General features: G+C 49.1%; 1 protein-coding gene across 4 annotated transcripts in view; it reads right to left on the reverse strand.

Moving 5' to 3' along the window:
- The window catches only part of KCNQ1 (potassium voltage-gated channel subfamily Q member 1), a 1,547,560-nt gene that overhangs the window by 1,049,637 nt on the left and 481,112 nt on the right, over positions 1-16,811 (reverse strand). For all 4 annotated transcript variants that reach the window (XM_030201128.1, XM_030201127.1, XM_030201126.1 and 1 more), the window contains one exon: positions 11,069-11,189. In XM_030201128.1, the coding sequence (XP_030056988.1) occupies positions 11,069-11,189 (121 nt within the window). The remainder of the gene's footprint in view (positions 1-11,068; positions 11,190-16,811) is intronic.

The following is a 16,811-nucleotide window of genomic DNA, read 5'->3' on the forward strand; positions in this document are numbered from 1 at the left end:
CTGGGGTAACCTATTGTTCTGGTTTAAATATTATGCTATCATATACCTCTTATGGAAACCGCTGTTTTAAATTGCCTTTTCTTTTTTTATGTTTTTATATATGCTGTTAGTGTAGTGAATGTAAACCATTTTGTGTTTAATATTTTAGTGCTCAGTAAAACTCATATTGCTCCAGCTCGTCTACTGATTAGCAATATGCAGTACCCAACATCATAGCACTTCAGCCCTCCCTCTCTCCTTATATATGTATCTCTTGAAATATGTGAGATCGATCACTTAACGCATTAATAATTTAATGCCAAGAAGTGCAGAGTGATGCACTTTGGGTGCAGAAACCCAGAAGAGAGATACCGAATAGGAAGGGAGGGATTAGTAATCTTGACTCAGGAGACAGACCTTGGGGTGTTGGTGTCGAAGGATATGAAGGTGAAGAAACAATGTGACAAGGTGACGGCCATGGCCAGAAGAAAGCTAGGTTGCATACAGAGGGGTATAACCTGCAGAAGAAAGGAGGTGTTGATGCCTCTCTACAAGTCATTGGTGAGGCCCCACGTGGAGTACTGTGTTCAGTTTTGGAGGCCATATCTTGCGAAGGATGCAAAAAGACTGGAAGCGGTGTAAAGAAAACCGTACGAGAGACTTGCCGACCTGAACATTGTGAGCACTCTGGAGGGCTGGTGCGAGGGAAAGGGGATAGTGGGTCTTTCAGCCGGCATCATCCCCGTTCATTCAGCCCAGCTAGGAGAACAGGGCGCCATCTAGGGATCAAACTGCCAGGGAAAGCTGTAATGCAGGAGAAAAACTATACTTCCCAGAAGCCAGTGCAGGGTCAGCTGAACTCCCAGGAGGGGGAGGGTGGAGTGACTGATTGGGAGATGAGGTCTGATCCTGGAGATGGGGAACAGCTGGTGGAGCTTGGGGAGGAGGAGATGGAGTGGAATAAAGAGGAGGTAGAAGGAGAAGGTAAAGAGGAGTGCATGGAGGTTGGAGGGTTTGCTCAAACTTCCTCAGGAAAGGTAAAGGCTTTGGTGGCGGGAGTGTGGCCCAAGCTGTGCATACTTGGAGAGGATAAAATAATCCAGTGGGGAAGCCACTGGTGGAAGAAGCTAACCCATAAACTATCTAAGGGTAGAAGATAGTGTTGATGAGGGGAGGCTACAATTGGGAGCAAGACAAAGGTTTGCTGGGTGTGATATTCTGAGTTAGGATTGGACTGTGTTAATAAGCTGAATGTGGAAAAACTGAACTGACTCTTGCATTCTTGATGAAGAAACTGCTTGAAGATTAAAGCTGTACTAAAAGATGCTGAGAGAATAAAGACCTGTGGTTTTCAAGAACTATAAGACTGCTGGAGTTTTGTGTGTCCCAGTCATGAGCTGATCCTGGGCGCAGGTCAGCTGGGCAGCAGTTAAACTAGGCCAAGCAGTGCAGCAAGGCGGTGGTTGCAGCTCGTACCGGGAAAAAGCTAGCCAAGCTAAGCAGGGTCGACCCCGGCTCTCACCTGGAAGGGTGACCTGGTTACAGAATGGTGGCAGTGGTGGGATTGTCTGAACAACCCGCCGGCGAAAGAAGCGTGCATTGCTCCGAGTTCCGGTAAGCATATACGGGACTCGGGTAACCAGGAGGAGGGGGATATAGAGGGCCGGAGCTGTGTAATACCGCACTTGGAGAGTGTTCTTTGTTGTTCCCTTTCTCTCAGGTACCGGTGGCTAAGGCGACATGGAGTCGAAGGAGCTGCTGTCTTTTATGGCCCACCAATTCCAAAAGCAGCAGGAAATGGCTCAGAGACTTCTAGAGGATTCCTTGGCTGCTTCTCGAGCACAGATACAACCGGTGCTGGAGGTGGTGCAGGAATTGTTACGGGCAGTACCCCTACCGAGGAAAGAGAGCACCTCATTGGAGGCTACAGCCACTGGAGCTGTGCCTGGAAGCCTGGACGGGTTAATTGGCTGCCTTGGGGCAAATTAACAGAGCAGGACGACATTGAGGATTATCTGGGGACTTTTGAGCGGGTAGCATTGGCGGCTGCCTGGCCTCAAGAACAATGGACCATCAGACTGGCTCCCGCCCTGTCCGGGGAAGCCCTGGCAGCTTTTCGGAGCCTGTTGCCAGGGGACGTGGTGGATTATCAAAAGCTGAAAACGGCTATTTTGGACCGGTATGGGGTAAGCAGACAAACTTATCGCAGGCGCTTCCGGAGTTGGAGGTGGAGGGAGGGGGAGACTCCGAAGGCCTTGGCCCAGAAGCTGATGGACTTAGCTATCAAATGGTTAGAGCCTGATAAGAGGGCAGTGACTCAGTTAATGCAGGATCTGGTGCTGGAGCAGTTTTTAGAGGCTCTACCGGAGAGTATCAGGGTTAATTTGATCAGGAAGGGATGTGAGACTCTGGAAGAAGCTATCAAAGGCTTTGAATACTTTCTGGAGTCACAATACTCCGAGGGGGGAGAGGGTGTCTGGCGGGGTGGTCGGGGTAAAATGTTCAAAGGATCTGGGTGGAGGGAGGAAGGTCCTAAGGAGGATGATAGAGTGTGCTACCGATGTGGGAAGTCGGGACATCTGAGGAGGGACTGTAGGGCCAAGTTGGGGCTCATATCTCAGGTAACCCCCTCTAAGGAACCCCAGTTTACGCATTGGGTTAAGATAGGAGGGGTCCCGGTGGAAGGACTTTTGGACTCAGGAGCGGACCAGACAATGTGCTCCCAGAAGTTGTGGGGGCAGATTGCCCGGAAAGGGGGTCAGCAGGGTAGGAAGAGAGACCGGTCCGTGGCTATTCAGTGCATACACGGGGCTTCCTCAAGGTATCCGGTCCGGCTAGTAGACATACAAGACCAGGAGGGCCTTCAGTGGGTGTGGGTGGCTGTACTTCCTAGGCTTCCTCAGGATCTCATTTTAGGACGGGATTGGGCTCCATTCACATACTGCCTTGGGGGTAAGCAAGCCTTGGTATCTACCCGGGCCCAGGAGAGGCAGGAGAAGGAGCAGGAACTGTCCCTGGCACAAGTATTTCCATTCCAGGGAGAGGTTATGGGGCGGCCGGGGAAGACAAGGAAAGGCTCTCAGCAAAAGAAACGAGGTCAGGAGCAAAGGCGGCAGCATTGTCAAGAGCTCCTTCATCAGGGGAGGTTCCCAGGGGATACGAAACAGGTGTTAGAGAGATTCCCTGATTTTTCCAAAGAGCAAAAAGATGACCAGACATTGCAATATGCGTGGGAGCGGGTAGATAAAGAGGGAGAAACCAGCTTCCCTCGGTTTGTTAGTGACAAGGGGTTGCTATATCGGCTGTCCTGTTTAGCAGGGGGGAAGGAACCTCAGAAACAGTTAGTAGTACCGAGGGGGTTTAGGGACCTGGTGTTACGGGTATCTCATGATCATATCTTAGGGGGGTCACAAGGGGGCTCAGAATACTCTCCGGCAGGTATTAAACAGATTTTACTGGCCCGGGGTGTATAAAGAGGTGGAACAATTTTGCAGCTCCTGTAGTCAGTGTCAGAGGGTATCAGAGCAAATACCGAACAGAGTGCCCCTAAGACCCCTTCCCCGTATAGGGACTCCTATTACCCGTATGGCAATGGATATGATCGGGCCCATTGATAAGTCCCGAAGGGGGTATTCCTATATTCTAGTGATCATGGATATGGCCACAAGGTATCCCTGGGCCGTGCCGCTTCGTACCACCTCAGCGAAAGTTATTGCGGCCCAGCTAATTCGGATCTTTTGTGAGGTGGGGTTTCCTAGGGAAATGATTACCGACCGGGGGACCAATTTCATGTCACGAACCCTGGCCCAGGTGTGGGAGGCTTTCGGGATACAGCATATTCGGACCGCAGCTTACCATCCTCAGACTAATGGCCTGGTGGAGAGATTCAATAAAACCTTGAAAATGTTGGTGAGGAAAGGGTTAGGTTCCTCCCATGAGGAATGGGATCTATTGTTACCATTTGTTTTGTATGTGTGTAGGGAGAATGTTCAGGCCTCTCTGGGCGTATCACCATTTGAATTGATGTATGGGAGATCACCCCGGGGAGTGTTGGATGTGTTAAGGGAGCAGTGGGTTCCTCCGGAAGAGGAGGATCGGGATGTAGTGAACTATCTAGTGAAGCTGAAGGAACGGTTGCATAAATTGAGCCGCGGGGCTCAGCAACACTGGGAGAGGAGTCAGGATTACCAGAAAGCCTATTATGACCGGAAAGGGGTGGAGAGGGCATTGGAGGTGGGGGACAAAGTCTTGATCATGGTTTCAGACTCACCTCATAAGTTCGTGGGACGCTGGAGGGGTCCTGCGGTCATAGAAAAGAAGTTAGGTCCAGTCACCTACTTAGTAAGGAATGAGCAGGGCCGGGAGCAGACCTATCATATAAATGTGCTTAAACCTTGGCAAGAGCGAAGGGGACTATTTGGTCAGGCTAGGGGGGAAGCTGAGGAAGAATTAGGTCCACAGATCACGGAGATATTTAAGGCAGGAGAACCGCAGATTGCAACTACATTGCCAGGGAGTCAGCAGAAAGAGGTTCAGGCACTTTTGGAGGAGTTTCGGGATGTCCTGACTCCTTGCCCAGGGGAAACTCACCTTATCATGCATGATATCATCTCGGAGCCGGGCCGGGTGGTCAGACAGAGACCTTACCGTCTCTCACCCCCAAAGAAACAAGAGGTGGTCCGACAGGTACAGGAGATGCTGGATTTTGGGGTCATTGAGGAATCTGTCAGTCCATGGTCGAGTCCTGTGGTGTTAGTGCCCAAGTCCGATGGTACGTGGCGGTTTTGCATCGACTTTAGGCAAGTTAATGCGCTATCAGATTCCGACGCCTATCCGATGCCACGTATTGATGAGCTTTTGGATCGCTTGGGTACTGCACAATATCTGTCCACCCTGGACTTGACAAAAGGGTATTGGCAGATCCCTCTGACTCAGGAGGCCAAGCCTAAGACAGCTTTCTCTACACCCATGGGGCTCTATCAATTTAAACGCATGCCGTTTGGTCTTAATTCAGCGGCAGCTTCCTGCCAGCGGTTGTTAGATCAGGTGTTAAGACCGCATCAGCAATATGCAGCGGCTTACCTGGACGATGTTATCATTCAGAGTGAGGATTGGCCCTCGCATATTATAAGGGTGAGGGCGGTATTAGAGGCTTTCCGTCAAGCAGGTTTGACTTTGAACCCGCAAAAGTGTTGTTTTGGGCAGGAGAAGGTTAAATATTTGGGATACTGGGTGGGGAAGGGTCAAATAACTCCGCTCTGGGATAAGGTAGCGAGTATCCAGGACTTTCCATACCCCAAAAATAAGAAGCAGTTAAGAAGCTTTTTGGGCCTAGTGGGGTACTATAGGAGGTTCATACCCCACTTTGCCTCCATTGCTACACCCCTCACTAATAAACTTCAGAAGGGGTCCCCCAACAGTCTACGATGGGAGGAGGAAGGGCTGCGGGTGTTCAATGAGTTGAGAGTGGCCCTGTGTCAGGAACCCCTGCTGAGAGCCGTGGATTTTGATAAGCCCTTTGTACTGCAAGCTGATGCCTCGGGGGTAGGTTTGGGGGCCGTGTTGTCTCAGGTACACGAGGGGCAGGAACATCCCCTGATGTACCTGAGCCGGAAAATGCTCCCCCATGAGGTCAGGTACTCAACCATAGAGAGAGAATGTTTAGCAATAAAATGGGCAGTGCAGATGTGCCATTACTATTTAGATGGTCGGAAATTTACTCTGGTTACGGATCATGCGCCTTTGAGGTGGTTGGGCCAGATGAAAAATAGTAATGGTCGTCTCACAAGGTGGTATCTGGCTTTACAGCCCTATCAATTTAAGGTGGAGCATAGATCAGGCAAATTTCTGACAAACGCAGATGTTCTTTCGCGGATTGCCAGTGCAGGCCAGGAGCAGACTGGCAATCGTTTGAGCAGGGGGGTGTGTGTAGGGTTACCATTCGTCCGGATTTCCCCGGACATGTCCTCTTTTTGAGGGCATGTCCGGGGCGTCCGGCGGATTTTGCCTGCACCCACGTTGTCCGGATTTCTGGACAAACGTGGGCGCGGGTGCGGGCAGGCGCGTGCGTGTGGGCGGGCGATCGGCGCCGTGGTAACCCTACTCCCGTCCCCTCCCCTTCCTTACCATGTTCCCTGGTGGTCTAGTGACGTCTTCGAGGCAGGAAAGAGCCCCCTCTTTCCTGCCTGGAGCGCTGCCTCCCCTGTCTATCATCCTCCTCGGTCTGGCTGGGGATTCAAAATGGCCGCCGAGAGTTGAACTCTCGCGAGGCCACTTCAACTCTCGGTGGCCATTTTGAATCTCCAGCCAGACCGAGGAGGATGCAGCAGGCAAGGACAGGCAGCGCTCCGGGCAGGAAAGAGGGGGCTCTTTCCTGCCCCGAAGAGAAGACCCTACTAGACCACCAGGGCTAGATAGTAAGTGAGGGGGGAAATATGTGAGGGGGGGGGGAACCATGTGACAGGGGGCGGGGAATAGAGGGGCGGAACGAGGACCCGAAGGGGGCGTGGCAGGGGCGGGGTATGAGGCGTGGCGGGGGCGGGGTAGGGGGCGTGACATGTGTCCTCTTTTTCAGAGGACACAAAATGGTAACCCTAGGTGTGTGAGCACTCTGGAGGGCTGGTGCGAGGGAAAGGGGATAGTGGGTCTTTCAGCCGGCATCATCCCCGTTCATTCAGCCCAGCTAGGAGAACAGGGCGCCATCTAGGGATCAAACTGCCAGGGAAAGCTGTAATGCAGGAGAAAAACTACACTTCCCAGAAGCCAGTGCAGGGTCAGCTGAACTCCCAGGAGGGGGAGGGTGGAGTGACTGATTGGGAGATGAGGTCTGATCCTGGAGATGGGGAACAGCTGGTGGAGCTTGGGGAGGAGGAGATGGAGTGGAATAAAGAGGAGGTAGAAGGAGAAGGTATGGAGGTTGGAGGGTTTGCTCAAACTTCCTCAGGAAAGGTAAAGGCTTTGGTGGCGGGAGTGTGGCCCAAGCTGTGCATACTTGGAGAGGATAAAATAATCCAGTGGGGAAGCCACTGGTGGAAGAAGCTAACCCATAAACTATCTAAGGGTAGAAGATAGTGCTGATGAGGGGAGGCTACAATTGGGAGCAAGACAAAGGTTTGCTGGGTGTGGTATTCTGAGTTAGGATTGGACTGTGTTAATAAGCTGAATGTGGAAAAACTGAACTGACTCTTGCATTCTTGATGAAGAAACTGCTTGAAGATTAAAGCTGTACTAAAAGATGCTGAGAGAATAAAGACCTGTGGTTTTCAAGAACTATAAGACTGCTGGAGTTTTGTGTGTCCCAGTCATGAGCTGATCCTGGGCGCAGGTCAGCTGGGCAGCAGTTAAACTAGGCCAAGCAGTGCAGCAAGGCGGTGGTTGCAGCTCGTACCGGGAAAAAGCTAGCCAAGCTAAGCAGGGTCGACCCCGGCTCTCACCTGGAAGGGTGACCTGGTTACAACATGTATACCTTGGAGGAAAGGAGAAACAGGGGTGACATGATACAGACGTTCAAATATTTGAAAGGTATTAATCTGCAAACGAACCTTTTCCAGAGACAGTAAGGTTGTGGAAATACAGTACAGGAAGGCTGTAGAACTACAGTACATGAATTGAGGTTGAAGGGGGACAGACTCAGCAGTAAAGTCAGGAAGTATTTTTTCACATAAAGGGTGGTAGATACGTGGAATGCCCTCAAAACGGTAATGAAATTCAAACATACGTGGGATAAACACAAAGGAATCCTGTTTAGAAGGAATGGATCTACGGAAAGCGGAGATTGGATGGCAACATCGGTAATTGGGAAGCAAAACCGGTGCTGGGCAGACTTCTACGGTCTACGCCCTGATTGTAATTGAATAGATATGGCAGGGGCGTAGCCAAGGGCGGGTCTGGATGGGCCCAGGCCCAGCCACTTTCCCTCCAGGCCCGCCCAGCCAACATCCTGGGTGTCAGCAGGTGGGGCGGTGCTCCGCTAGCACCGCAGTCCCCACCTGCCTACCAGCTCCCCCGACGGACATGACCCTCTTCTTCCCCCGCCACCTGACCCAGCCTTAGCAAAAAAAAAAAAGTCTGTGAAGCGCCTGGCATTCTGCTCTGCTCGGCACTGCTGCTGTAAAGCAAGCAAATCGCCTCCCTCATCGAGTTTGCGTCGGCCCTTCCTTCACTGTGTCCCGCCCTCTGATGCAACTTCCTATTTCCACGAGGGCGGGACACAGTGAAGGAAGGGCCGATGCGAACGTGTTGAGGGAGGAGATTTGCATGCTTTACAGCAGCAATGCCGAGCAGAGCAGACGCCAGGCGCTTCACGGACTTTTTTTTTGAAGACTGGGTCAGGTCAGGTGCCGGGTGGCAGGGAAAGAAGAGGGTCATCTGTCCGTCGGAGGGTCTGGTAGGCAGGTGGAGACTGGGTTGGGGAGGGGGGCTCAGATGGGAGAAGGGGTCTTGGTGGGGTGGGCTCAGATGGGAGAAGGGGGCAGGAGGGGAGAATGGGTCTGGGGCTGAAAAGGGGGGGCCCTAATGCATGTGGATGAAGGGAACTGGGGGCTGAAAAGGAGGGTAGGTGGGATAAGGGGGCTGAAAAGGGGCAGGGGCTGAAACTGTGGGGACTGGGGGCTGAAAAGGGGACAGGGAGAAGTGGCTGGGGGCTGAAGCTCTGGACTGGTGGGAGAAAAGGGGCTGGGGCTGAAACTGGGGGCTGAAAAGGAGGGGCAGGTGGGAGATGTGGGCTGTGGCTGGAACTAGGGGCAGGTGGGATATGAGGCTGGAACCGAGGGCTGAAAAGAAGGGGCAGCGAGAGGGAGGGCAGACCCTGGATGGATGGGAGAGGGAGGGCAAACGGTGGATTGAAGGGGCAGAGAGAAAGGGCAGACAGTGGATGGAAGGGACGGCAGAGAGGGCAGACACTGGATGGCAGAGAGAGAGCAAAGACAGATGCTGGGTGGAAGGAAGATGGTGAAAAGAAGATGAGGAAAGCAGAAACCAGAGACAACAAACTGTAAATAAAATATATATTTTTATTTTTTTGCTTTATGATAAAGTAGTATTGTAGATGTCAGGCATTTACCTGTTTTATGAATATAGCTTAATCAGGCATTTCATTTCTTACAAAGCAAAGTTTGAAGGATATGTGCCATTGACATGTTTGCCTTATAGCAGTCATATTTGGTCAAGTTTAAAATGTGGGATAAAATCACTATATTTAAAAATGTCGGTGTTCCATGAACCAGGTATGTAGTTTGTGTTAATGCAGAAGAGCTGTTGCACAGACTGTTTACTTAGAAATCCAGCATCAAGTGTACTCTGAGGCATTATTAGAGTATCCCAAGAAACACTACTCACACCTAGTGCCCACCCAAAATGTCAGGTCTGGCTACGCCACTGAGATATGGAAAGTTCAAGAACAGTGCTAGGCAGACCTTTATGGCCTGTGCCCTGAGAAAGGCAAGGAAAAATCAAATTCGGGTATACATTATCACATACCATGTAAAATGAGTTTATCTTGTTGGGCAGACTGGATGGACCGTACGGATCTTTATCTGCCGTCATTTACTATGTTACTATGACCTCTCAATGTCCTAGACAATTATTTGCCATGGGGAAGGGAAGCTGTCCTTTTGAAACCTCCACTGCGCCCCTGACATTTTCCCTGGACATCCACCTCAGACTTGCCACATGCCACTGATGTAAGTACCTTCCGTAGATCTGATTTCCCCCTCTGCCACTGCTCTAAGTACCTTCCGAAGTCCAGATTTCCCCCGTGCCAGTGCTCTAAGTACCTTCCGTAGACCAGACTCCTCCCACCCCACTCATACCCTGCTATGCACCCGACATGCTTCTCGCTGGTACATCACACACACTCATCCCTCCCCAAACATCTCTACTGCCCCAGATTCCCTATGTACATATACTCCCTCACTGCACCTCCGACATACACAAGACCTCGTTCCCCCATTTCAGAATCTCAACCACAGCAAGCACCCCTCCAAACCCACCTACACACGCTTCCTGCATACACGGTCCTTCTCAGATACCTACCCAAACACCATCCCTGCCCTCAATATCCATCCACATACACTTCAATTTCCAAACATACCCTACACCCCTTCCCCCCTGGAGCCTCCAAGATTACACAAATAAGAATATTGGCTCCAAAGTTTACAGAATTTCTTTTTTTTTTTAGTCCATTTACCTTTTGCTCCTGTGTTCACTAGATCATAAGTGTCTCTCTCTCTTTATCTGCAATTCTTCCCAGGTCTTCTGCCTGTATCTCTACAGATCTTCCATATTTTCTGCTCGCATTTTCTAAACTTTTGTACTGTAAGCAAATTGCATTATCTAGGACTACTGCTCCCATTTCTCACCCCTCTTCTTCTTAGTCTACTGATCTGGAGCTTCACACCCTTATTATTATTCGGGTATCTATGTTATTAGTGTGTCTTAAATAGATTGTAAGCTCCATTGAGAAGGGACCATATCTTATTTGTGTCTGTACAGCACTGTGCAAACTTTCAGAGCTACATAAATTGAAATAATAATGTACACAAAAAACCCTTTCTAAGTCTTATTCCTACTTGCTCATTCATTTTATTCAAATATTTTATATAATCATCTGGCCATATTTACCCAATATTATATACATTAAAAAAAACAACCCCCCCCCCCCTTTTTGCCTGTATCATGTATGTGAAAATATTTTACTTTTACACAACAACAAATATTTCTTGGTAAACACAACATGTTATGACCCAGAAACACATTAAGGATCTGATCTAATGCTCTTTTTTCATGCTGTACCTATGGGGAAAAGGACAGTACTATAACTCAGGCCCTAAATATGTTGCCAGCATCCAATAAATACCTCCAGATTGTAACCACGTTTCTTTTAAACATGAGGAGCGTAAACAGCACAGCACACACAAATAACCCATTTACTGATTGCTCCATACAGTTATCATTTAAGGCTTATACACTTACTCATTTGACAGCTAGTCTGATGACGTTTAAACAGAAACAGAAAAGACTGCACATTGTCTACATAAATAGAATAAGCAATAACCTCATCTTGTTGTAGCTACTACAGCCTGAAACTTACTGTGAGATGTGGGTTATTGGGGTCAACAGTGTCTCACCCTCCATGTCCAGGTCATCTGCAAAGCTGTTGGTTCTGATGAAGGGGCCAGTGCTCACATCTAACAGCCCCATGTTCTTTTTCACTGTGAAAAGGAATCAGAAGAGTATCAAGGCATGGGGATGGCAGCTTGAAGAGGACTGAATAAAAGAGACTGACCCAGGTTTTCACATTACAATTGCAGAGGGTGACTGGGATTTGACTTTCCTTCAGGTGTTATGACTATTTAGTCAGGAGTCGATATTCAAATGGATTTCAAAGGTCAGGCGAGGCTTCTTCTCGGTTGAACTCCGCGAAGCACACCGGCAGCCAATATGTAATGGCAGTTAACCAATTAGTGCCACAGAATATGTCCACTTACTGGCCCTCCCACAACCAAATGGGTTAGGGGCAGGCCGGGGGCAGTGTTAGGACGGATCGTCAACTTAGCCAGTTAGCGGCGATTTTCAGGCCACTAACTGGCTAAGTAACTACAAAGATAGGACAGCAAAACATCTGCTCTAACATTATGTGCCAAGTTAACCAGGCACCAGTCTGAATATTGGCTAGTGAACATACCCACATATTGAACGCCTGGTGTTAATTCAGCTGTTTACCACTGTGGGCTGAATATCAAGACCTCATTGTTTACACTTTTCTTTAGGATCCTTTTATTAAGCTGCGGTAAGCATTAATGTGTGCCTTACCGAGTGACGTGTTTGGGTGTCTCGCAGTAATTTGGGGATTGGCGCATGCTACCCCTTACACTGGGGGCACAGAGTGGGCATGCTTTATGCTAATCAGTTAGCTCAGCTACACTGCCGCGTGGTAACCGATTAGCGTGTGGTTGGTGCATGAGTTCTTATCGCCTACAAAATAGGCAGTGGTGGGAGCTCACGCACCAATGGCCACACGCTAATAGGAAAATCAGCATGTGGCCATTAATACAGAAAATTGGAAAATTGGCCATTTTACCCCAGTGGTAAAAACGGCCTTAGCCATAGGAGCCAACTTTTCAAAGTTATTGGGGGTGCTAAACCCGATGGATATTACCTCTCCCTGGGCACAGTTAAGGAGTCTGTTCAATACTGGGGGGGGGGGGGGGGGGGTTCTCGAGCACCTACAGAGTTGACTCCTATGGCTTAGTGGCCTAAGGCCACTTTTTTATCGCAATTTGGTAAAAGGGCCCCTTGGTTTCCTTCTTTTTTTTGTACAACACATTAGTGTTTTCTTTAGCAATGGAGTTACATATACAGATTTCTGGGCATGGCACTGTTGAAATGCCTGAGAAAACAGCATTTCTGAAGTCCAGGAGATCTGAAAATAGTGCATGACAACCTACACTACATGCAAATTTTATGAAGAGAAATGTAGGAATTATTGAAAAAATGGAGAAGACACATAATATTATAACGTCTCTTTATTGATTCACAATGAGGGGCATAATCGAACCAGGGCCCAAGTTCTCCTGAGGACGTCCTCGCAGGACGTCCCGACGAAGGGGCGGGGAATCCCATATTATCGAAACAAGATGGGCGGCCATCTTTTGTTTCGATAATACGGTCGGGGACGCCCAAATCTCAACATTTAGGTCATCCTTAGAGATGGTCGTCCCCGATTTTCGGCGATAATGGAAACCGAGGATGCCCATCTCAGAAACAACCAAATCCAAGCCATTTGGTCATGGGAGGAGCCAGCATTTGTAGTGCACTGGTCCCCTTCACATGCCAGGACACCAACCGGGCACCCTAAGGGCACTGCAGTGGACTTCAGAAAAAGCTCCCAGGTGCACAGCTCCCTTACCTTGGGTGCTGAGCCCCCCAAAACCCACACTCCACAACTGTACACCACTACCATAGCCCTTATGGGTGAAGGGGGGCACCTAGATGTGGGTACAGTGGGTTTGTGGTGGGTTTTGGAGGGCTAACATTTACCACCACAAGTGTAACAGGTAGGAGGGGATTGGCCTGGGCCCGCCTGCCTGAAGTGAACTGCAGTACCCACTAAAACTGCTCCATGGACCTGCATACTGCTGTCATGGAGCTGGGTATGATATTTGAGGCTGGCATAGAGGCTGGAAAAAAATATATATTTTTTAAAATTTGTTTAGGGTGGGAGGGGGTTAGTGACCACTGGGGGAGTAAGGGGGAGGTCATCCCCGATTCCCTCTGGTGGTCATCTGATCATTTAGGGCACATTTTTGTGGCTTTGTCATAAAAATAAAAGGACCAAGAAAAGTCGGCCAAGTGTTTGTCAGGGTTGCCCTTCTTTTTTCCATTATCGGCCGAGGACACCCATATGTTAAGCACGCCCCAGTCCCGCCTTCACTATGCTTCCGACACGCCCCTGTGAACTTTGGTCATCCCCGCGACGGAAAGCAGCTGAGGACGCCCAAAATCGGCTTTCAATTATGCCGATTTGGGTGACCCTGTGAGAAGGACGCCCATCTTCCGATGTGTCGAAAGATGGGCGCCCTTCTCTTTCGAAAATAAGCCTGAATATCTGAATCTTCATATTTGTGTGCAGTTGTGATCACCTCATCTCAAAAACGATATAGTAGTACTACAAAAGTTACAGAGAATGGAAACAAAAATGATAAAGGGGCTAGAATGGCCCCTCTATGAAAAAAGAATGTTAGTGCTCTGACTGAGGCGCCAATGCACAAAAGTCCCTGGAAGCAACCGCTCGCTATTTCCACCTCAGTAAAAATTACCGAGGTGGAAATTGCAAGCGATACCGAAAAGAAATCACATGCAAATGAAACGCTTGCAAAAACAGTGAGTAGTTTGGTAGGGAAAAGGCCGGCGCATGCATACAGCAGCCAGCCACTAAGCTGCAAATGCACAGGACAGTCAATCGCTCTAAGTGTGGCTGCTCTGAACATGCTTAGAACAGTGTGCGCTACACATGGCTTTCACATGGGTCTGTTGAGTTTTCTCTTTCACAAGATGCCAGTGTAGCGATTTTTACCAGAAATGTTTAAAAAGCAGTGCTAATATTAAGATAATTTTTAAACAATGAAGGGTTTGTGTGGGTGTATGTTTATTTTTATCTTTCACCAGGAAAAATAAAGATGTGTCCCCACCTCCTTCACTCCTGCCCCTCGGGATTAAAGTAAAAGCACATCCAAAAGCTGGTGTCAATACCAGTGCTGTAAATGGTCAAAAAAACCCTCACTATTCCAAGCAAATACAAAAATAAAGATATATCTTTGGCCACACCAAAACACCCAATAGAACTAGATGGAGGAGTTACACTATAGGGTGGTGAAGAGATCTCTCTAATTTGTGGCTTTTGAGCTAGGGTTACCATTCGTCCGGATTTCCCTGGACATATCCTCTTTTTGAGGGCATGTCCGGGGCGTCTGGCGGGTTTTGTCCGCACGCACGTTTGTCCGGATTTCTGGACAAACGTGCATGCAGGAGAGCGTGCGTGCGGTTGTGCGATCCAGACTCGGCGCCTTGGGTCTCCCCTCCCCTTCCTTACCATCTTCCCTGGTGGTCTAGTGATGTCTTCGGAGCAGGAAAGAGACCACTCTTTCCTGCCCGGAGCGCTGCCTTGCCCATCCTCCTTCTTGGTCTCGGCTGGGGATTCAAAATGGCCGCCGAGAGTTGAAGTCTTGCGAGGCCGCTTCAACTCTCGGTGGCCATTTTGAATCCCCAGCCGAGACTGAGAAGGATGTAGGAAAGGGCAGGCAGCGCTCCGGGCAGGAAAGAGGGGGCTCTTTCCTGCCCCGAAGACGTCACTAGACCACCAGGGAAGATGGTAAGGAAGGGGAGGGGAGCATGCGATGGGGGAGGGGAGTATGTGATGGGGGTGCGGGGGAGGGGACTATGTGACAGGGGGAGGGGACTATGTGACGGGGAGGGGAAAGGGGGCGTGGCGCGGGCATGGCGTGGCGCGGGCATGGCATGTGCCCTCTTTTTCAGAGGACACAAAATGGTAACCCTATTTTGAGCAGAAAAGCCCGAGAAATCTGCTGAGCCAGGGGGGGGGGGGGAACCCCCTCCTTGTCTGGTCTCCCTCCCTCCCTGTCTCCACTCTTTCTGGGGTAGTACATTGTGTGCGTGTATGAAAGCCATGTGTAGCTTTTTTTCCACACACAACTTGCAAACACGCACGAAGCTGCCTACCAGCCCTCAAGAGGATGGAGAGAGAAAGGTGAAGTGGACAGGAGCAACAGAGGATCCGGGAGTGGCTGGAGGTGACACTGGCTGGCCTGGGCAAGCTGGAGGATCTGCAACAATAAAGAACTGCAAAGGACCTCCTGTTAAAATTTCCAAGTAAAAGGTAGAGGCTGCTTGTGTGCATCGCTCAGAAAATGGCTGTGCATTGCTCGGAATGCACATTAACATACTAATCAACTCATTAAAATCAGTGGTGTAGTCAGACCTAACATTTTGGGTGGGCCCAGTGCTAATATGGGTGGGCACTGTGTATACAGGAATGAGTAGTGTTTCTTGCTACAAAATAATGCATTAGAATGCACTTGATGATGGATTAATAAGTAGTATGCCCAACATCTGCCCTGCATCAACATATGGAAAAAACAATATTTTTAAATATAGTTACATTATTCCACATCTTAAACTTGACCAGGCGTAAGTCTACTATAATGGCAAACATCTCAACACACAAGACAGGATCCTACAGTATAATTACAGCAAACTTTGCTTCTCTACCCCTCCATCCAGCCCCGTAGCCCGGCATCAGCCCTTCTCTTCTCTTCTCTACCCTACCCCCCCCCCCCCCACCCATAGCCCAGCATCAGCCCTTCCCTTCCCCATCATCCATCTCATTACTATGCATCAGCCCCACTCTAACCCCCACCCCTCCATGTTGTCTAGCGTCAGTCCTGTCCTATCCCATACCCATTTCCCAGTCTGGCACCCCCCCCAACCCTGAAGCACACCAGCATTAAATATAAAACCTTTTGTTTTTTAATGTCCTGGGCACTGCAGAGACCATCCCCACCCCAAAACCCACCAACATAAAATTTTAAAAAAAGGTTTGCTTTTTTAACCTGTGCAATGAGCCTACCCAACATTACTGGTGGGTTTCTGGGTGGGGGTGAGCTCTTTAGGGAAAAAAGATTAAATATACCTTTTTTCCCCTAGGCAGTGAAGAGACCATCCCCACCCAGAAGCCCACCACCAACATTACACTCACAAAAAAAAACATTCAGACAAAAACTGAAATGGAGACCCCCCCTTCCCTCCACCCAAAAAAGCCAGTCTCTACAAGCAAGGCAATACAGGTGAGAGAGAAACATAAATGTTTTTTTTTCCTGTACTCTGCAAAATACAAAACTAAAAAAAAAAAATAAACATTTAATTTTTTTTTAAAAGGTACATTTCACAAAGCAGGCACATCTCAATCTTTAAAAAATATTAAATAAAAATATTTTTTTTTCTTTTCTACCTTTGAGCACTTTATTTTTCTGGGTGAACTGGTCCCACTCTCTTCCTCTTTCCATGTGTCAGTCTTCTAAATTCTTTTCTAGGTTGGCTTTTCCATTTCTTATCTCTCCTCTTGTCGTCATCCTTTCCCAATCACCAAGTCCCACTCATCTTCTGCTCTGTTCCTCTTCCCCCCCCCCCCCCTAGTCACATCAGTCTTCTGCTCCTTCTCCCTCTCTCTCTCCCACACCCCCTAGTCCCATTCATCTTCTGCTCCCTCTCCCTCCCCAAGTCCCACTCATCTTCTTCTCTGTTTCCCTTCTCCCACA

The sequence above is a fragment of the Microcaecilia unicolor genome, chromosome 4 (assembly GCF_901765095.1).
Source record: "Microcaecilia unicolor chromosome 4, aMicUni1.1, whole genome shotgun sequence".
In the NCBI taxonomy this organism is placed as follows: Eukaryota; Metazoa; Chordata; class Amphibia; order Gymnophiona; family Siphonopidae; genus Microcaecilia; species Microcaecilia unicolor.